A 21,841-nucleotide genomic window follows, 5' to 3' on the forward strand; every position below is an offset into this window, starting at 1 on the left:
GCTGAGGGAGTTAGCCCCGCCCCTTTTTCGGCTGACTTTTCTCCCGCTTTTTTCAGGAATTCTGGCAGGGGTAATTTATCACATATATAGCCCTGGGACTATATATTGTGATGATTTGCCAGCCAAGGTGTTTATATTGCTGCTCAGGGCGCCCCCCCCAGCGCCCTGCACCCATCAGTGACCGGAGTGTGAGGTGTGCATGAGGAGCAATGGCGCACAGCTGCAGTGCTGTGCGCTACCTTGTTGAAGACCGAGGTCTTCTGCCGCCGATTTTCCGGACCACTTCTTGCTTCTGGCTCTGTAAGGGGGACGGCGGCGTGGCTCCGGGACCGAACGATCGAGGTCGGGTCCTGTGTTCGATCCCTCTGGAGCTAATGGTGTCCAGTAGCCTAAGAAGCCCAAACTATCTCCAGTCAGGTAGGTTCGCTTCTTCTCCCCTTAGTCCCTCGCTGCAGTGAGCCTGTTGCCAGCAGATCTCACTGTAAAATAAAAAACCTAAAATATACTTTCTTTCTAGGAGCTCAGGAGAGCCCCTAGTGTGCATCCAGCTCAGCCGGGCACAAGATTCTAACTGAGGTATGGAGGAGGGTCATAGTGGGAGGAGCCAGTGCACACCAGGTAGTCCTAAAGCTTTCTTTAGTTGTGCCCAGTCTCCTGCGGAGCCGCTATTCCCCATGGTCCTTACGGAGTCCCAGCATCCACTTAGGACGTCAGAGAAAAGGGTTTTACTCTATCACTAGTCAGGAAAATAGGATTTTAATTACCTACTGGTAAATCCTTTTCTCGTAGTCCGTAGGGGATACTGGGAATCCATTTAGTACCATGGGGTATAGACGGGTCCACTAGGAGCCTTGGGCACTTTAAGAATTTGATAGTGTGCGCTGGCTCCTCCCTCTATGCACCTCCTACCAGACTCAGTTTAGGAAACTGTGCCCAAGGAGACGGACATACTTTGAGAGAAGGTTATAGAAAAGGAAAGTGGTGAGATTTCGAACCAGCACACACAAAACAAGAGGAAAGCCATGCTAACCAAACATGAAACCAGGAACAGCAACTGCTGAACCAAACAACATTACTTAAACAAGTAATAGTGCAGGAAGAATGAAGCACCGGGCGGGCGCCTAGTATCCCCTACGGACTACGAGAAAAGGATTTACTGGTAGGTAATTAAAATCTTATTTTCTCTTACGTCCTAGGGGATACTGGTTATCCATTTAGTACCATGGAGAAGTACCAAAACTCCCAAACCGGGTGGGATAGTGCTGAGGTTCCTGCAGAACTGATTGACCAAACTGAAGGTCCTCAGAGGCCAAAGTATCAAACTTGTAAATCTTTGCAAACGTGTGCGAACCTGACCAAGTAGCTGCTCGGCAGAGCTGTAAAGCCGAGCTCCCCCGGGCAGCCACCCAGGAAGAACCCACTGACCTACTAGAGTGGGCCTGTATAGATTTTGGAACCGGCAATCCTGCCGTGGAATAAGCATGCTGGATAGTGAGCCTGATCCAGCGTGCAATTGACTGCTTTGAAGCAGGACACCCAATTTTATTGGGATCATAAAGAACGAACAGCGAGTCCGATTTCCTGTGACGAGCTGTCCTCTTTATGTACACCTTCAAAGCCCTCACAATATCCAAAGACTTTGAAGTAGCAGAACCGGAACCACAATAGGTTGGTTTATGTGAAATGCGGACACCACCTTAGGAAGAAATTGCTAACAAGTCCTGAGTTCAGCTCTATCCTCATGGAAAATTAAGTAGGGACTCTTGTAAGACAATGCCCCCAGGTCCGACACACGTACAGCTGAAGCCAAGGCCAGCAGTGTGACGGTCTTCCACGTAAGGTACTTTACATCCATCTCCTGTAACAGTTCAAACCAGTCCGATTGTAGGAAGTGTAGAACCAAATTGAGATCCCAAGGTGCCGTGGGAGGCACAAAGGGAGGTTGGATGTGCAAAACACCCTTCAAGAACATCTGGACCTCAGGGAGAGAAGCCAATTATTTCTGAAAGTAAATAGACAAGACCGAAATCTGGGCTTTAATGGAGCCTAGGCGTAGGCCTACATCAACTCCTGACTGCAGAAAAAGCAGGAGACAACCCAGATGAAACTGCACCGCAGAATATTGTCTGCTTTCACACAGACATACTTCTTCCATATACGGTGGTAATGTTTAGACGTTACCCCCTTCCTGGCTTGGATCATAGTCGGGATGACCTTGTCAGTATTCCCTCTCCTGGCTAGAATTAGCCATTCAACTTCCATGCCATTAAACGTAGCCGCGGTAAGTCTTGATAGATGAATGGGCCCTGTTGCAAAAGATCCTCGCGAAGAGGTAGAGGCCACGTGTCTTCGATCAGCATCTCGGGAAGATCAGCATACCAGGCCCTTCGTGGCCAGTCCAGAGCAATGAGAATTGCTTGAACCCTATCCCTTTTTATTCTTTTAGAATTCTTGGGATCATAGGAAGTGGAGGGAACATGTACACCAGCTGGTAGACCCACGGAGTTGTCAGAGCGTCTACCGCCACTGCTTGTGAGTACCTCGACCTGGAACAATACCGCTTGAGCTTCTTGTTGAGTGGAGAGGTCATCTTGTCGATCTGTGGATATCCCCACCGACGTGTCATCTACCAGAATACCTCCAGGTGGAGGCCCCACTCCCCCGGGTGCAGGTCGTTCCTGCTGAGGAAGTCTGCTTCCCAGTTGTCTACTCCCGGAATGAAGACCGACGGCAATGCCATGGCGTGTTTTTCTTCCCAGAGGAGAATTCTTGACACCTCTGACATTGCTGCTCTGCTTTTCATTCCGCCCTGTCGGTTTATGTACGTTACCATTGTTACATTGTCCGACTGGACTTGAATGGTCTGAGTCCGAAGTAGATGTGAGGCCTGCAGAAGGGCGTTGTGGATTGCCCTGAGTTCCAGGATGTTTATTGGAAGGACGACTTCCCGACTTGACCATCTTCCTTGAAACTGTACCCCCTGGGTGACTGCTCCCCAACCTCTGAGGCTTGCGTTTGTGGTTAGCAGAATCCAATTCTGAATCTCGAACCTCTAACCCTCAACGAGGTGAGAAGTCTGTAGCCACCACAGAAGGGAGCTCCTGGCTCTTGGCGACAGACGTATCTTCTGGTGCATGTGAAGATGCGATCTGGACCATTTGTACAACAGATCCAGCTGGAAGGGCCTCGCATGAAACCTTCCGTACTGAAGTGCCTCGTAAGAGGCCACCATTTTACCCAGAAGGCAAATGCACAGATGCACTGAGATCCGGGTTGACTTCAGGACAGCTCGAACCATTGACTGGATTACCATAGCCTTCTCCAAGGGAAGGAACACTCTCTGAGACTCTGTGTCGAGTATCATTCCCAGGAAAGGAAGCCACTGCGTCGGTTCCAGGTGAGATTTTGGTAAGTTCAGAATCCACCCGTGATCCAGTAGTAGTCTGGTTGAGCGGCCAATGCTGTCCTACAACCGCTCCCTGGACGGTGCCTTTATCAGAAGATCGTCCAGGTACGGAATTATGTTCACTCCGTTTGCGGAGTAGAAACATCATCTCTGCCATCACCTTGGTGAACACTCTCAGTGCCATGGAGAGACTGGAACTGGTAGTGACAGTCCTGCAATGCAAACCGTAGATAAGCCTGATGAGGCAGCCAGATCGGAATGTGAAGGTGCGCATCCTTGATATCCAGAGACATTAGGAATTCCTCCTCCTCCTCCAGACCTGAGATTACCGCTCGCAGAGACTCCGTCTTGAATTTGAACACTTGTAACTACGGGTTCAACGACTTGAGGTTCAAAATCGGTCTTACCGAACCATCCGGTTTCGGTACTACAAACATGATGAAATAATACCCCTTGTTTTGCTGATGAGGTGGAACTGGAACAACGACCTGGGTCTGTATCCGTTTTTGAATGGCGTCCTGTAAAGTTATACTTGTCTCTTGCGAAACTGGTAAGCCTGATTTGAAGAATCTGTGAGGTGGGAGCTCCTGGAACTCCAGTCTGTAGCCCTGGGCTATAAGATCTATGACCCAGGGATCCTGGCATGAACTTGTTCAGATGTGACTGAAAAATTTTAGTCGGGCTCCCACCCGCCAGTCTTTCAGGCATCGCGGTCCACCGTCATGCTGAAGGCTTTGATGAAGCAGAGCTTGAGCTCTGTTCCTGAGAACCGGCAGTTGCAGGTTTGCGTGATTTACCTCTGGTGGCTGTAGAAGAACCTCTGGTTTTGCCCCTAAACTTGGCCGTCCGAAAGGACTGTAAATTGGAACCTGAGTAAACCTTCCTGGCTGGGGAAGCTGTAGAAGGAAGATATGTGGACTTATCCGCAGTAGCTTTGGAGATTCATTTGTCTAGTTCATCTCCAAATAAGGCCTCTCCTGTGAAATGTAGGCCTTCCACTCCTTTCATGGAGTCCGCGTCAGCAGTCCAATGGTGTAGCCAAAAGCACCTGCATGCTGACACTGCCATAGCAGTGGTGCATGCATTAAGCAAGCCTATTTCTTTTATGGCTTCCACCATAAAGTTTACAGAGTCCTGTATATGTTGCAGGAGTAAAATTTTCTCCCCTTGAGGCAAGGTATCTAACCCTTCAATTAGGTTACCCGACCATTTAGCAATGGCTTTAGTAATCCACCCACTTGCTATAGTGGGTCTCTGGGCCACCCCAGCAGCTGTATACAAGGATTTGAGTGTGGTCTCAATCCTACAATCAGCCGTGTCTTTCAGGTAGGCTGCACCCGGGACAGGCAATACAATTTTTTTGTGACAGCCTGGATACTGATGCATCCACTATCGGTGGATTTTCCCATTTTTTCCTATCCTCAGGAGGAAACGTTAAAGATGATAGGAAATTTCAAATCCCTAAACGGTTGCTATCAGGATTAACCCACGGGTCTTTAAACAGGGTATTTAGTTCCTGTGGCACAGGAAGAGTGGCTGAGGGTTTATTTTTTATAATAAAATAAGATTCTTCACTCTCCTCTGCGAGAACAGTGCCAGCAGGCAGGTGCTCCGTATCTCTGCGTTCTGCATGCACAAACAGCATACAGCGCAAGAAGGCTCCCCGGTACCCACCATCAGTGACACATCACGACTGTCCTTCCTGCTGATAAGGGGACTCGAAGGATGCTGTACTCTGTAATCAGTCTGTGCATGCAGAACACAGTGCCGGAAAGTATGCTGCCACAGAAACTACGTCTGTGAATGGCATGGAGGGAACGGGGGGGATTTGCAATGTGCAACATATGGGGAGGGGGGGGGGCACTGTCCCCAATTTGGGGCCAAGGCAAGGGGACATTTAATAGAGGGGGGCCCCCACAACTTACTTGCCGTGGGTTCCCCAAAAGCCTTATACCAGCCCTAAGATAAACTCTGACTCATATAGTGACTCAAGTATATATATTTATATATAACTGACAATGGGCCTTATTCTGAGTTAGACGCATCCTGTGGATATCTGCAAACTGCATGCATTGTAGAAATCAATCGCAGACTGCACATGCACCGCAGCATGTATAGGCCTACAGACGGAGATTGAAAGTGCACATGGATCCTACCTGACCCTCTCCATGAGGGAGAAAATGCTCTGTTCCTGGACTTTCCTGGTAATGTATGATTGCCATCACCTGTGGTGAGCTAGTTAATTGATAAGAAAGGTGTTTCACCACAGGTGATGGCAATCATACATTACTGGGAAAGTCCAGGAACAGAGCATTTTCTCGCTGTGCGCAGCCCAGGACTTACTCCTCCAGTGCAATAGAATCAGGCTGATCGGAGCTGGAGCTGACGTCAGACACCCTCCCTGAAAACACTTGGGCACGCCTGCATTTTTCCGGACATTCCCTGTAAACGATCAGTTGCCACCCACAAAAGGCCTCTTCCTGTCAATCACCTTGTGAACGCCCGTGCGATTGGATTTTTCACAGTATCCCGTGGCAGACCGGCGATGCCTGTTGTTGTTGTACGACGCGCATGCGCATTGTGGTGCATACGCTTGCGCAGTTAGGACCTGAACGCCCGCTGTGTGAAAACGCACAGTAGCGATCAGATCTGAATGACCCCCTATGAACTAAGCCTTGGAGTGAAATAAAGTGGATAGAGATAAAGTGCCAACCAACCAGCTACTAACTGTCATTTTTCAAACCAAGCCTGTAACATGGCAGTTAGGAGCTGATTGGCTGGTACTTTATATCCATCCATTTTATCTCTCTCCAAGGCTTAGTACATAGACCCTCAGTCACACACAATTACACAAGTGTCATATATCACATTAATCTGCACAGTCTCCTCATGCGTCCTAGTCGCATTGCGTTGTGACTAAGACACATTTTCAGAAAAAAAGTCGCCCAATGCTAGAATATTCTTACGCGACCTGGTGTGCCCAGAGGGGCTGTTTGGTGTGACTGAAGCAAAGACGTATGAGGGCATTTCTTTTCAGACATAGGGGCTAATTCAACAAGGAATGTAAAACTGCAAAAATTGCGAAAATACGTAAAATCTGAGACAAAAAATACAACTTCTGAGACAAAGCAAAAACTGCATATGCACTACGAAAACTAGGCGTGTAGGGAGCGTACTAAAGGGCTGGACTCGCAAAAACTACGAGCAGGGGTGTGTTGGGGGCATATGCAGATTTTAGATAGGCGGAGCATACGCATTTTTTGCAACTGAACGCACATTTATGGTGTACAGTTTCTGAGTGACTACAGGTCTACCTTAAAATCTACACAAGCTGACCTCAGTTGTAGAATGTTGGATGTATCCTGCAATCATTGCTTCATTACACCCAGCTGAAGCAGATCAGACTGCTGACCACAATTCAGTTTATTCAGCTGCATTGAAACTAACATCATGTAAGGGAGCTTTAAACTATTTAACACATGTATTACTATAAAATATATGTTAGTAGTAACATAATACTTTAAGTTAATAAAAATGCAGGTTTGTCAAGAACAAACATGTACAATAACATTTACAAACAAGTTTTTTTATTTATTGTTTGGTTAATGGCTTTTTGTTTAAAAGCTGAGTTTTTTTAATGATTTAAACTAACAAACAATTATTATCTTCAAAAATTATACCCACATACATGTGTAAGGTTTTTTTTTTCCCCCTTGACAAAGAATCATATGTTCAATAACATCACCATAATAATTGTGATTTTGTGGACATTTTAATTATGCACCATTTTTTTTTTTATATTTTCACATTAAACAATAACATAAGGAATGTTAATAATAACAAAGAAACATTAATATGTCATGTATGTAAACTTTCAACATTAAAAAAACGTGTATTTTTCCCTTTTTCCGCCGGCGTTTGTGTATTTATCAGCGGGAGTTGCTCGTCTTGTTGTTCGACGCATCCTGTCAATAGGCATGGTTGGCTCCATGGGCCTAATTCTGAGTTGAGCGCAGCAGCAATTTTGTTAGCAGTTGGGCAAAACCATGTGCAATGCAGGGGGGGCAGATATAACATGTGCAGAGAGAGTTAGATTCGGGTGGGGTGTATTCAAACTGAAATCTAAATTGCAGTGTAAAAATAAAGCAGGGAGTATTTACCCTGCACAGAAACAAAATAACCCACCCAAATCTAACTCTCTCTGCAAATGTTATATCTGCCCCCCCCCCCCCCCCCCCTGCAGTTCACATGGTTTTGCCCAATTGCTAACAAACTAGCTGCTGCGATCAACTCAGAATTACCCCCAATGGGGGTAATTCCAAGTTGATCGCAGCAGGATTTTTGATAGCAATTGGGCAAAACCATGTGCACTGCAGGGGAGGCAGATATAACATGTGCAGAAAGAGTTAGATTTGGGTGGGTTATTTTATTTCTGTGCAGGGTAAATATTGGCTGCTTTATTTTTACACTGCAAATTAGATTGCAGATTGAACACACCCCACCCAAATCTAACTCTCTCTGCACATGTTATATCTGCCTCCCCTGCAGTGCACATGGTTTTGCCCAATTGCTATCAAAAATCCTGCTGCGATCAACTTGGAATTACCCCCAATGTTGTGTGTGGCTGATGTTAAATTGTGACATCAGAAACCTTTATGCAAAAAATGCGACAAAGTGTAAGTTTTTTCGCAAAAAATGCAGATTTTTAAATCTAATTGCAAAATTTGCTAATTTAACAAGTCCACCTTTTGTTGTAACATTAAATTAGTGTTGCAGATTTTGCGTTTGGGCGTGCTTTCGCAATTTTGCGATTGTACTTTATACAATCCTTACTGAATTAGCCCCATAATGGAGTCACTGGTTCAAATTGGTGGTGTCATTTCAAAGTTTAGCTGTTTCAGTGCATGTCATCTTTGCTTTATTTTTAATGTCTTCCTAATGTCTTCTAACCGTACATCAGTTTAACTGTTTAACTGTTTTATGTTCATTTTGTAGATATAGAGTATAAGAAGTTTTTGGAGAACTATTGTGCTGATGAGGAAAAGATTTGCGCAAATCCAGAAACGCTCTTAGGAGAAATTGAAGCAAAAACAAAGGAACTTATTGGTTTGTTATTTATATACATGTGGATTGTATTATAGCATTTGCATAAAAGATTTTATAGAAAAATATTTTCTTTGCTATCATTTTACAGTACTCTCAAGGTAATAAGGTTATCTAAAGTCAAAGACATCATCATTTGTTCAGTTGGAATCAGTATGATTTACCAGTGGGCGGGATGCCGGCTGTCCATATCGCGACGGAAGCACCACCAGAATGCTGCCAGCAAGGCGGGAGCAAAGAGTCGCCTTGCGGGCTCATTGCACTTGCCACGCTGCGGGCTCGGGGGCTCGCCACAGATTCTGTTCCTACTCTATGGGTGTCATTGACACCCACGAGTGGGAATAGTCCTGTTTTGCTGGGATTCTGGCTGGCGGCATTGTCGGCTAACGAGATTCTGGCAGCGGTATCCTGACCGCCGGGATCCCAACAGCCGGTAAATTGAACGGATCCCATTCAGTTCACCAGTACCACTTATCATTGACACTACTGTAAACCTAGTTTTTAATTAATAGTTGTTTTTTTTTTTTTTTTTTTGTAATTAGGAATTTTTAAAATATTATTTCTCTAGCATCCATAAGGGATATTGGGGACAGAATTAGTACGATGGGGTATAGACGGGTCCAAATGATCCAGTGCACTTTAAATTTCTTCAACTGGGTGTGCAGGCTCCTTTCCCTCTATGCCTCCTCCTACAGGTCAGTTTAGAAAAAGTGCCATCAGGAGAGGATGCACACTCTGCAAGCTCCAGAGTTTTTCTTTTAAAAGTTACATTTTTTTCGGTATGCGGTTTAGGCAACAGCATACCTGCACCGTGGAAGTTAGGGGGGGACGGTCACCGGCCTCCTGAGGTGCAGAGCCGCTTCCCCGCTGCAGGACCACCGCCCTGAGAGGCTGTTTGTTCAGCGGGGCATGGCGCCTTGGCTGCCGCAGCCGCAGCATGCCGCACACCGCTAACGCTGCCTGAAGGTGATCATCTGTGGTGAGTACAAGCCAGGGATACCGCTAAGGTTCACTGTGCTACTGAAGCGCGTGGGAGGCGTACGGGTCCCTCCTGGGGGGGACCCGCTGTAGCCCCTGCGTGAGACTGGCTAAAAGGCATTGCACCAAGTATTTATGTGAGGATACAACACAGGGAGATATGGCCAGCATAAATATAAAACAGTAGCTCCGATGCCATGGCGGGGGGCGGAGCTACATCAGAGCGGGCTCAGCGGCATTTTGGAGCCTTCCTCTGCTTAGCAGCAGCAGCAGCCTCAACAGCTCCTCCATAACAGTCCCTGGATCACTGGTACTGGGTGTAGAGGGGGAGAGCCGCTAGAGTGTGCACAAGTAACATCCATCTGAGGGATTTTTCATAATACAGTCTCACTGTTGTTTACTTATAAAAACGCTGACAGCCTCACTGGGGCTGTGCAGCGCTGGGTGCGCTGGTGTCCTCTCTCCTATGTCTCCTCTCACATGCAATAGGACAGGCTTGTTTTGTATGTTGTATGTGTATTATACCTGTTGTTCTTATTCAACATGGTAAAACAGAAGTTATGCAGTGTTTGTAATGCTAGATTCTCTCCTAGTTAATCTGGCTCAATATCATGTGAGCAGTGTAGTCAGTCATCTCAGAATGCTGATAACGATGTGGCGGAGAGTCCAGAGCCCTCCTGGCTGGGGGCTATCAAAACTATGATGTCAGATATGTCATCTCAGCTCACTGCAAATGCCATTAAAACTCAAGAGCTGCAGCAAGCTGTGGCAAATTTAGCTGCAAAACGCCCCTCCCTGTCCAATGCAGGTGCACAAAAACGTGCTTTACCTGCACTACTATTATTATTTTCTCTGACGTCCTAAGTGGATGCTGGGGACTCCGTCAGGACCATGGGGAATAGCGGCTCCGCAGGAGACAGGGCACAAAATTAAAAGTTTGACCACTAGGTGGTGTGCACTGGCTCCTCCCCCTATGACCCTCCTCCAAGCCTCAGTTAGGTTTTTGTGCCCGGCCGAGAAGGGTGCAATCTAGGTGGCTCTCCTAAAGAGCTGCTTAGAATAAAAGTTTGTTAGGTTTTTTATTTTCAGTGAGTCCTGCTGGCAACAGGCTCACTGCAACGCGGGACTAAGGGGAGAAGAAGTGAACTCACCTGCGTGCAGGATGGATTGGCTTCTTAGGCTACTGGACACTAGCTCCAGAGGGACGATCACAGGTACAGCCTGGATGGGTCACCGGAGCCGCGCCGCCGGCCCCCTTACAGATGCTGAAGAGAGAAGAGGTCCAGAAATCGGCGGCTGAAGACTTCCCAGTCTTCTCAAGGTAGCGCACAGCACTGCAGCTGTGCGCCATTGCTCTCAGCACACTTCACACCGCGGTCACTGAGGGTGCAGGGCGCTGGGAGGGGGGCGCCCTGGGCAGCAATGTAATTACCTTTACTGGCTAAAAATACATCACATATAGCCCCTGGGCTATATGGATGTATTTAACCCCTGCCAGGATTACAGAAAAAACCGGGAGAAGAGCCCGCCGTGAAGGGGGCGGGGCCTATCTCCTCAGCACACAGCGCCATTTTTCCCACACAGATCCGCTGGTGGGAAGGCTCCCAGGCTCTCCCCTGCACTGCACTACAGAAACAGGGTTAAAACAGAGAGGGGGGGCATTTTTTTGGCGATATTATTATATATTAAGCTACTATAAGGGAAAACACTTACTATAAGGTGGTCCCTGTATAATTATAGCGTTTTGGTGTGTGCTGGCAAACTCTCCCTCTGTCTCCCCAAAGGGCTAGTGGGGTCCTGTCCTCTATCAGAGCATTCCCTGTGTGTGTGCTGTGTGTCGGTACGTGTGTGTCGACAGGTATGAGGACGATGTTGGTGTGGAGGCGGAGCAATTGCCTGTAATGGGATGTCACCCCCTAGGGAGTCGACACCGGAATGGATGGCTTTATTTATGGAATTACGTGATAGTGTCAACACGCTACAAGGTCGGTTGACGATATGAGACGGCCGGCAAACCAATTAGTACCTGTCCAGGCGTCTCAAACACCGTCAGGGGCTTTAAAACGCCCATTACCTCAGTCGGTCGACAGACACAGACACGGACACTGACTCCAGTGTCGACGGTGAAGAAACAAACGTATTTTCCAGTAGGGCCACACGTTACATAATCACGGCAATGAAGGAGGCGTTACATATTTCTGATACTACAAGTACCACAAAAATGGGTATTATGTGGGGTGTGAAAAAACTACCTGTAGTTTTTCCTGAAATCAGATGAATTGATTGAAGTGTGTGATGAAGCGTGGGTTACCCCCGATAGGAAGTTGCTAATTTCAGAGAAGTTATTGGCATTATACCCTTTCCCGCCAGAGGTTAGGGCGCGCTGGGAAACACCCTCTAGGGTAGATAAGGCGCTCACACGCTTATCAAAACAAGTGGCGTTACCGTCTCCTGATACGGCCGCCCTCAAAATCCAGCTGATAGGAGGCTGGAAAATACTCTAAAAAGTATATACACACATACTGATGTTATACTGCGACCAGCAATCGCCCCAGCATGGATGTGCAGTGCTGGGGGGGTTTGGTCGGAATCTCTGACTGGAAATATTGATACCCTGAATAGCGACAATATTTTATTGACTATAGAGCATTTAAAGGATGCATTTTCTTTATATGCGAGATGCACAGAGGGATATTTGCACTCTGGCATCAAGGGTAAGTGCGCTGTCCATTTCTGCCAGAAGAAGTTTATGGACGCGACAGTGGTCAGGTGATGCGGATTCCAAGCGGCATATGGAAGTTTGCCGTATAAAGGGGAGGAATTATTTGGGGTCGGTCTATCGGACTTGGTGGCCACGGCAACAGCCGGAAAATCCACCTTTTTTACCTCAGGTCACCTCCCAACAGAAAAAGACACCGTCTTTTCAGCCTCAGTCCTTTCGTTCTCATAAGAACAAGCGGGCAAAAGGCCATTCATATCTGCCCGAGGCAAAGGAAAGGGTAAGAGACTGCAGCAAGCAGCTCCTTCCCAGGAGCAGAAGCACTCCCCCGCTTCTGAAAAGTCCTCAGCATGTCGCTGGGGCCTTACAAGCGGACTCGGGTCCGGTGGGGGGGTCGTCTCAAGAATTTCAGCGCGCAGTGGGCTCACTCGCAAGTCGACCCTTGGATCCTGCAGGTAGTATCACAGGGGTACAGATTGGAATTCGAGACGTCTCTTCCTCGCAGATTCCTGAAGTCTGCTTTACCAACATCTCCCTCCGACAGGGAGACGGTGTTGGAAGCTATTCACAAGCTGTATTCCCAGCAAGTAATAGTCAAGGTACCCCTACTACAACAAGGAAAGGGGTATTATTCCACGCTGTTTGTGGTACCGAAGCCGGACGGCTCGGTGAGACCTATTCTAAGTCTGAAATCTTTTGAACACTTACATACAAAGGTTCAAGTTCAAGATGAAATCACTCAGAGCAGTGATAGCGAATCTGGAAGAAGGGGACTTTATGGTGTCCTGGGACATCAAGGATGCTTACCTCCATGTCCCAATTTGCCCTTCAAACCAAGGGTACCTCAGGTTCGTGGTACAAAACTGTCACTATCAGTTTCAGACGTTGCCGTTTGGATTGTCCACGGCACCCCGGGTCTTTACCAAGGTAATGGCCGAAATGATGATTCTTCTTCGAAGAAAAGGCGTATTAATTATCCCTTACTTGGACGATCTCCTGATAAGGGCAAGATCCAGAGAACAGTTAGAGGCCGGTGTAGCACTAACCCAAGTAGTGCTGCAACAGCACGGGTGGATTCTAAATTTTCCAAAATCCCAGCTGAGCCCGACGACACGTCTGCTGTTCCTAGGGATGATTCTGGACACAGTTCAGAAAAAGGTTTTTCTCCCGGAGGAGAAAGCCAGGGAGTTATCCGAGCTAGTCAGGAACCTCCTAAAACCAGGAAAAGTGTCAGTGCATCAATGCACAAGAGTCCTGGGTAAATGATGGCTTCTTACGAAGCGATTCCATTCGGCAGATTCCACGCAAGAACTTTTCAGTGGAATCTGCTGGACGAATGGTCCGGATCACATCTTCAGATGCATCAGCGGATAGCCCCGTCTCCAAGGACAAGGGGGTCTCTTCTGTGGTGGTTGCAGAGTGCTCACCTTTTTGGAGGGCCGCAGATTCGGCATTCAGGACTGGGTCCTGGTGACCACGAATGCCAGCCTGAGAGGCTGGGGAGCAGTCACACAGGGAAGAAATTTCCAGGGAGTGTGGTCAAGCCTGGAGACTTCACTTCACATAAATATACTGGAGCTAAGGGCAATTTACAATGCTCTAAGCCTGGCAAGGCCTCTGCTTCAGGGTCAGCCGGTGTTGAACCAGTAGGGCAACACCACGGCAGTCGCCCACGTAAACAGACAGGGCGACACAAGAAGCAGGAGGGCAATGGCAGAAGCTGCAAGGATTTTTCACTGGGCAGAAAATCATGTGATAGCACTGTCAGCAGTGTTCATTCCGGGAGTGGACAACTGGGAAGCAGACTTCCTCAGCAGACACGATCACCACCCGGGAGAGTGGGGACTTCATCCAGAAGTCTTCCACATGATTGTGAACCGTTGGGAAAAACCAAAGGTGGACATGATGGCGTCCCGCCTCAACAAAAAACTGGACAGGTATTGCGCCAGGTCAAGAGACCCTCAGGCAATAGCTGTGGATGCGTTGGTAACACCATGGGTGTACCAGCCAATGTATGTGTTCCCCCCCTCTGCCTCTCATACCCAAGGTACTGAGAATTATAAGGCGAAGGGGAGTAAGAACGATACTCGTGGTTCCGGATTTGCCAAGAAAGACTTGGTACCCGGAACTTCAAGAGATGCGCACGGAGGATCCGTGCACTCTACCTCTAGACTTACCGCGGCTGCGTTTGACGGCATGGCGGTTGAACGCCGGATCCTGAAGGAGAGGGCTCCGACGGAGGAATTTCAACTGGGTCGATTCCTACATTTCCTGCAAACAGGATTGTCTATGGGCCTCAAATTGGGGTCCATTAAGGTTCAAATTTCGGCCCTGTCGATTTTCTTCCAGAAAGAATTGGCTTCAGTTCCTGAAGTCCAGGCTTTTGTCAAAGGAGTACTACATATACAGCCCCGGTTGTGCCTCCAGTGGCACCGTGGGATCTCAATGTAGTTTTGGGATTCCTCAAATCCCATGGGTTTGAGCCACTCAAATCGGTGGATTTGAAATATCTTACATGGGAAGTGACCATGCTACTGGCCCTGGCTTCGGCCAGGAGAGTGTCAGAATTGGCGGCTTTTTCGTACAAAAGCCATATCTGATTTTCCATTGGGACAGGGCAGAACTGCGGACGCGTCCTCAGTTTCTCCCTAAGGTGGTATCAGCGTTTCACCTGAACCAACCTATTGTAGTGCCTGCGGCTTCTAGCGTCTTGGAGGACTCCAAGTTGTTCGACGTTGTCAGAGCCTTAAAAAAAAATATATATATATATATATATATATATATATATATATATTTCAAGGACGGCTGGAGTCAGAAAGTCTGACTCGCTGTTTATACTGTATGCACCCAACAAGCTGGGTGTTCCTGCATCTAAGCAGACGATTGCTCGTTGGATTTGTAGCACAATTCAACTTGCGCATTCTGTGGCAGGGCCTGCCACAGCCAAAATCTGTAAATGCCCACTCCACAAGGAAGGTGGGCTCACCTTGGGCGGCTGCCCGAGGGGTCTCGGCATTACAACGCTGCCGAGCAGTTACGTGGTCAGGGGAGAACACGTTTGTAAAATTCTACAAATTTGATACCCTGGCTAAGGAGGACCTGGAGTTCTCTCATTCGGTGCTGCAGAGTCATCCGCACTCTCCCGCCCGTTTGGGAGCTTTGGTATAATCCCCATGGTCCTGACGGAGTCCCCAGCATCCACTTAGGACGTCAGAGAAAATAAGAATTTACTTACCGATAATTCTATTTCTCGTAGTCCGTAGTGGATGCTGGGCGCCCATCCCAAGTGCGGATTGTCTGCAATACTTGTACATAGTTATTGTTACAAAAATCGGGTTATTATTGTTGGAAGCCATCTTTTCAGAGGCTCCTCTGTTATCATGCTGTTAACTGGGTTCAGATCTCAAGTTGTACAGTGTGATTGGTGTGGCTGGTATGAGTCTTACCCGGGATTCAAAATCCTTCCTTATTGTGTACGCTCGTCCGGGCACAGTATCCTAACTGAGGCTTGGAGGAGGGTCATAGGGGGAGGAGCCAGTGCACACCACCTAGTGGTCAAACTTTTAATTTTGTGCCCTGTCTCCTGCGGAGCCGCTATTCCCCATGGTCCTGACGGAGTCCCCAGCATCCACTACGGACTACGAGAAATAGAATTATCGGTAAGTAAATTCTTATTATTATTATTACCAGTTATTTATATAGCGCACACATATTACGCAGCACTTTACAGAGACTATTTGCCCATTCACATCGGTCCCTGCCCCAGTGGAGCTTACAATCTATATTCCCTACCACATGCACACGAGCACATATTCATACTAGGGTTAATTTGTGTTGGGATCCAATTGACCTACCAGTATATTTTTGGATTGTGGGAGGAAACCGGAGTACCCGGAGGAAACCCACGCAAGTACGGGGAGAATATACAAACTCCGCACAGTTAGAGCCATGGTGGGAATCGAACCCATGACCTCAGTGCTGTGAGGCAGTAATGCTAACCATTACACCATCCGTACTGCCCCACTATCAGATACTGATGATGATTTACAGGATGATGGGGATGATATGGACCCCATAAGCGGGGACTCCACCCCTACGCAGGGTATTGAACCCCTTATATTGGCTATACGGGATGTGGTAAAGCTCCCCCTGGAGGATTCTACTAATCAGCAGTAATTTTTCCTCCCTCAAGACAAACTGACTGTCACGTTTCCTGATTCTAAAGAATGGATGATTTATTTAAAATAGCCTGGAAAAATCCAGATAAAAAATATCAGGTGTCCAAAAGGTTTTTAAATACCTTCCCTTTTGCCCCTGAAGGCAGGAAATTCTGGGAAGAATCTCCAGCAGTAGATGTATCAGTCTCTCGTCTTTCCAAAAAGGCGGCGCTCCCTGCTCCGGCCTCCTTTACAGTAAAGGACCAGGGGGATAGGAAAATAGAAACCACTCTAAAATCTATCTACACTGCTGCAGGTGTAGCTTAAAGGCCGGTCACTGCTGGTTGCTGGATGACACATGCCATTCATACATGGGCTACTCAAATTCAAGAGGACCTTTCTGGGTATATGACCTTGGTTACTACTGTAACTTTACTTACATTCAGGACACGGCAAGAGTCCTCTGTGACTCCCTAAAAGAGATTGCCAATATACAGGCTAAAACAACTGCTATGGCTGTGTCTGCTCGCAGAGCCATATGGTTTTGTCAGTGGATTGCAGATGCTTACTCCAAACGTAATGTGGAATCTCTTCCCTTCACAGGTGAATGGCTCTTCGGAGGAGAATTGGATGCATGGATCTCCAAAGCTACTGCTGGAAAATCCACATTTCTCCCTTCAGGGGCTCCACCTGCTAGACGTACCTATCCGGGGCTGTCTACTCAGTTCTCTTGGTCCTCCAGATTTTGATCTAGGGCTCGGGGTGCCTCCAATGAAGCTAGAGGCTCCAGAGGTAACCCTAAGAAACCAGCAATTGCCAGCTCTCAGGACCAGAGCACCAGTTCAGCTTTTGCCAAGACTTCAGTATGACGGTGCCCACCCACCCCGAGGGGATCTCGCAGTGGTGGCTCGATTTCATCACTTCAGCCACATCTGGGTCAGTTCCTGCCAAGATGCCAGGGTAAGGGACCTTATCTCTCAGGGTTACAAGCTGGAGTTAGACAGTGCTCCTCCCCAACAATTTTTCAAATCAGGCTTGCCAGTTTTGGAAAATATGCATGTTACGCTACTGCTGGCCATCGACAAGTACCCCTACTACAACAAGGACAAGGTTACTATTCCAGTCTGTTTGTGGTACCAAAATCAGACGGGTCAGTGAGACACATTTTGAATCTGAAGTCCTTGAATCCTTACCTGAAGGTTTTCAAATTCAAGATGGAATCTTTGAAAGTGGTGATCGCGGGCCTGGAACAACAAGAATTCCTCGTGTCCCTGGATATCAAGGTTGCCTACCTGCATATCCCGATTTGACCTCCTTATCAGGCCTATCTATGGTTCGCCCTACTGAACGATCACTACCAGTTTCAGGCATTGCCCTTCGGCCTGTCTACAGCTCCGAGGGTGTTCACGAAGCTGATGGCGTTAATGATGTTCCAGCTTAGAGTCCGGGGGTCAAGATTGTCCCTTACCTGGTCGATCTCCTGATAAAAGCAAGTTCCAGGGAGCTTCTACTGCTCCATATAGATCGCACTATCCAGCTTCTGTCTCACCACGGGTGGATCCTCAGTCTACAGAAGTCTCAACTGGAACCGTCTCAATGGCTCCTGTTTCTGGGTATGATACTGGATACTGTAGCTCAAAGGGTGTTTCTCCCAGAGGACAAGGTGAAAACACTTCAAGAGATGGTTCGCAGGGTTCTCCATCCTGCCCGAGTTTCCATTCATCTTTGCATAAAGTTGTTGGGAAAAATGGTAGCCTCGTATGAGGCGATACAGCTCGGAAGGTTCCATGCCAGACCCTTCCAATTGGACATCCTGAACAAGTGGTCCGGTTCACATTTCCAGATGCACCGAATGTTTCAGCTGTCACCCCAGGCCAGGATTTCGCTCCTATGGTGGTTGTAGTCTTCCAACCTGCTGGAAGGTCGACGTTTCGGGATTCAGGATTGGACCTTCCTCACGACAGATGCGAGTATACGAGGACGGGGAGCTGTCACCCAGGGGGCGCAGTTCCAGGGCAGGTGGTCTGCCCAAGAGGCCCTACTCCCGATCAACATTCTGGAACTTCGGGCGATATACAATGCTCTGATTCAGGCCTCCCCTCTATTCAGGGATTGGGCGATCCAGGTTCAGTTGGACAACGCTACGGCAGTGGCGTACATCAATCGACAAGGAGGGACAATAAGCAAGGCCTGCATGCGAGAAGTGTCAAAAATACTTCTCTGTGCGGAAAGAAATGGAAGAGCACTGTCCACAATTTTCATTCTGGGAGTGGACTACTGGGAAGCGGACTTCCTGAGTCGCCGCGACCTCCACCCTGGGGAGTGGGGATTACATCCCCAGATGTTTCAACAGATTGTCAACAGGTGAGGATACCTGCAGATCAACATGATAGCGTCTCGCCTCAACAAGAAGCTTCGTTGCTACTGCTCGCGAACCAGGGACCCTCAGGCGAGTGCAGTGGATGAACTGACGTTGCCTTGGCCTTACCGGCTGGTCTACCTGTTTCCTCCGATCCTGTTGATCCCAAGGGTAAAGGGTACTTCAGTGGATCAGACATCACAGAGTCCAAGCAATCCTGATTGCGCCGGATTGGCCCCGAAGGGCGTGGTATGCAACTCTTCTGGACATGTCCGTAGAAGACACTTGGCCTATGCCGCTACGAAAGGATCTTCTTCAGCAAGGACCGTTCGTCTACCCGGACTTACGGCGGCTTTGTTTGACGACATGGAAGTTGAGCGGAATATCCTAGCTCACAAAGGACTTTTCAAAAAGGTTATTGCCACTATGGTGCAAGCTAGAAAACCTGTGACGTCAAAACATTATCATCATATCTGGAGGAGATTCGTCTCTTGGTGCGAGGAATGCATATATCCACCTGTGGAGTTTCACTTGGGATGTTTCCTACGTTTCCTGCAGGCTGGTGTGGATAAAGGCTTACGTCTGGGTTCCGTTAGGGTCCAGATTTCAGCTCTTGCAATTTTCTTTCAGAAGAAATTGGCTGTATTGCCAGAGGTTCAGACCTTCTTACAAGGGGTGCTCCACATACAACATCCATTTGTGCCGCCTACGGCACCCTGGGCTTTGGATGTGTTGTTGCAATTTCTACAGTCTTCCTGGTTTGAGCCTCTGATGACAGTAGAAGACAAGTACCTCACATGGAAGACAGTGATGTTGTTGGCCCTGGCTTCTGCTAGATGCGTCTCAGAATTGGGGGCCTTATCGTGTAAAAGTCCATACTTGGTCTTTTATGAGGACAGAGCGGAGCTCCAGACTAGACAGCAGTTCCTGCCGAAGGTTGTCTCCGCATTCCATCTGAATCAACCTATTGTGGGTCCGTCTTGTTCTGACGCTTTGTCTCCTCCAGAGTCTTTGGATGTGGTGCGCGCGTTGAAGATCTATGTCAGGTGCACAGCTCAGGTCAGGAAGACGGATTCCTTGTTCGTGCTCAATGATGCGCAGAAAAAGGGTTGTCCTGCTTCAAAACAGTCCATTGCTCGTTGGATTAGGCTTACTATCCAACAGGCCTATGTGTCGGCAGCCTTGCCTGTTCCTAAGTCTTTGAAGGCCCACTCGACAAGGTCAGATGGCTCTTACTGGACAGCTGCCCGTGGAGTTTCGGCCTTGCAACTATGCTGAGCCGCTACCTGGTCGGGGAAGAACACCTTTGTGAACTTCTACAAGTTTGATACCCTAGCCAAAGAGTTTGGGCAGGCGGTGCTGCAGCAGTCTCCGCACGGTCCCGCCCGTTATGGAAGTTTTGGGAAATCCCCATCGAACTAATTTTGTCCCCAATATCCCTTATGGATGCTAGAGAAAATAGGATTTTAAATACCTTCCGGTAAATCCTTTTCTCGTTGTCCATTAGGGATATTGGCCCTCATTCCGAGTTGATCGCTCGCTAGCTACTTTTTACAGCCGTGCAAACGTATAGGAGTGTATTTTTGCTTTGCAAGTGTGTGATTGCATGTGCAGCCGAGCGGGACGAAAAAGTTTTTTGCAGTTTCTGAGTAGGTCTGAACTTACTCAGCCCTTGATCACTTCAGCCTGTCCGGTCTCCTTGCGAACGGCTGTGCGAATGGAATCGTCGCTAGAAGCATTGCACAGCAACAATGCTGTTTGCACCCGTACAACGTGCGTGCGCATTGCAGTGCATACGCATGCGCAGTAGTAACCTGATCGCTGCACTGCAAAAATCGGCATCGTGCAATTAACTCGGAATGAGGGCCATTGGGCGCCCGCCTCTGACCGGTTACTGCTGCTGGTTCCCTATTATGTGTTACCTGTTCAGCTGTTAATGTTTCCAGCCATTGCTGGCCCAGTTATGTTTTGGTGTGCTGGTGTATAAATCTCACCATCATTCCGTCTATACCCCATCGTACTAATTCTGTCCCCAATATCCCTTATGGACTATGAGAAAAGGATATACCGGTAGGTATTTAAAATCCTATTTTATACAAAGTAAAAAGTCTACTCAATGAATTAAAATTATGGTTAATAATTGTAAAACTACATGTTCTCATCCATCTATACCTTTTTGCACCATATGGCACAAGACACCTGGCGTGATTCCCACGCTGCCTTATTTTTTCTCCGTTTTTTGTTACTTTTTCCTTCATTGTGCTACTTTTTACTCAATTTCACATCTTAGGGCCTGATTCATTAAGGATTGCAAATCCTTAGCCTGCAATGCAAATGCAGGAGGAGGTGCATACCAGCTCCTCCCTGCATTTGTGATGCAACCGTTCCCTGTCGCCGGGCAATGTCGCGCCCACCGTGCATGCGCTTTCCGTACCCGTTCGCACAGCAGCGAAAAATCGAGGGTACAGATGGTCAAAATCTCTGCTATCTGGGCACTGGGGGATTTCAAGGGAAATCGCATAGTCAAAATCGAAGATAGTCAAAATCTCACCGTGTGCAGGCCCGGCGCTACCCGCTCAGCGAAGGGATGCAGTGCAGGGAGGCGCTGGGACAGAGAGGCGCTTTCCCTGCTCTGAATCCCTTCACTGCTGCGCCGTCCTGTCCCCCCTGCTGCTGCTGTGTCTGTCACTGTATGACAGTCACTGGCAGCAGCGTCTGCAGAATCAAAAACCTCCTGCGGCCCTGCCTCCCCTCCCCGTGTGACAGCGGCTGAGTACGGGACAGACGGGGGCGGAGCTTAACGGGCCGAAAGGGGCGGGGCTAAACGGGACAGAAGGGGCGGAGCTACACTGACCAGGCTGCACTGCAGTACAGAGGGAGACTGGCTTAGGTAAGTGTGTGTGTGTGTGTGTGTGTGTGTGTGTGTGTGTGTGTGTGTGTGTGTGTGTGTGTGTGGTGAGTGTGTATGTGTGCATATGGTGGGTGGGTGTGTATGTGTGTGTATATATGTGTGAATTGTGTGTGTGAGGTATGTCTGCGTACGCGCACTTTATGGATGCTAGTACTGGGGGGGGGGGCATTACGTATAATGACGCTACTACTGGGGGAGGCCATTACAT

At 48.1% G+C, this 21,841-nt stretch overlaps 1 protein-coding gene across 3 annotated transcripts in view; it reads left to right on the forward strand.

Annotated features, from left to right (window-relative positions):
* Positions 1-21,841, forward strand: part of UPF3A (UPF3A regulator of nonsense mediated mRNA decay) — a 178,857-nt gene that overhangs the window by 85,577 nt on the left and 71,439 nt on the right. For all 3 annotated transcript variants that reach the window (XM_063953397.1, XM_063953396.1, XM_063953398.1), the window contains one exon: positions 8,402-8,512. In XM_063953397.1, coding sequence (XP_063809467.1) covers positions 8,402-8,512 — 111 coding nt within the window. The remainder of the gene's footprint in view (positions 1-8,401; positions 8,513-21,841) is intronic.

This window comes from Pseudophryne corroboree, chromosome 2 (genome assembly GCF_028390025.1).
Source record: "Pseudophryne corroboree isolate aPseCor3 chromosome 2, aPseCor3.hap2, whole genome shotgun sequence".
In the NCBI taxonomy this organism is placed as follows: Eukaryota; Metazoa; Chordata; class Amphibia; order Anura; family Myobatrachidae; genus Pseudophryne; species Pseudophryne corroboree.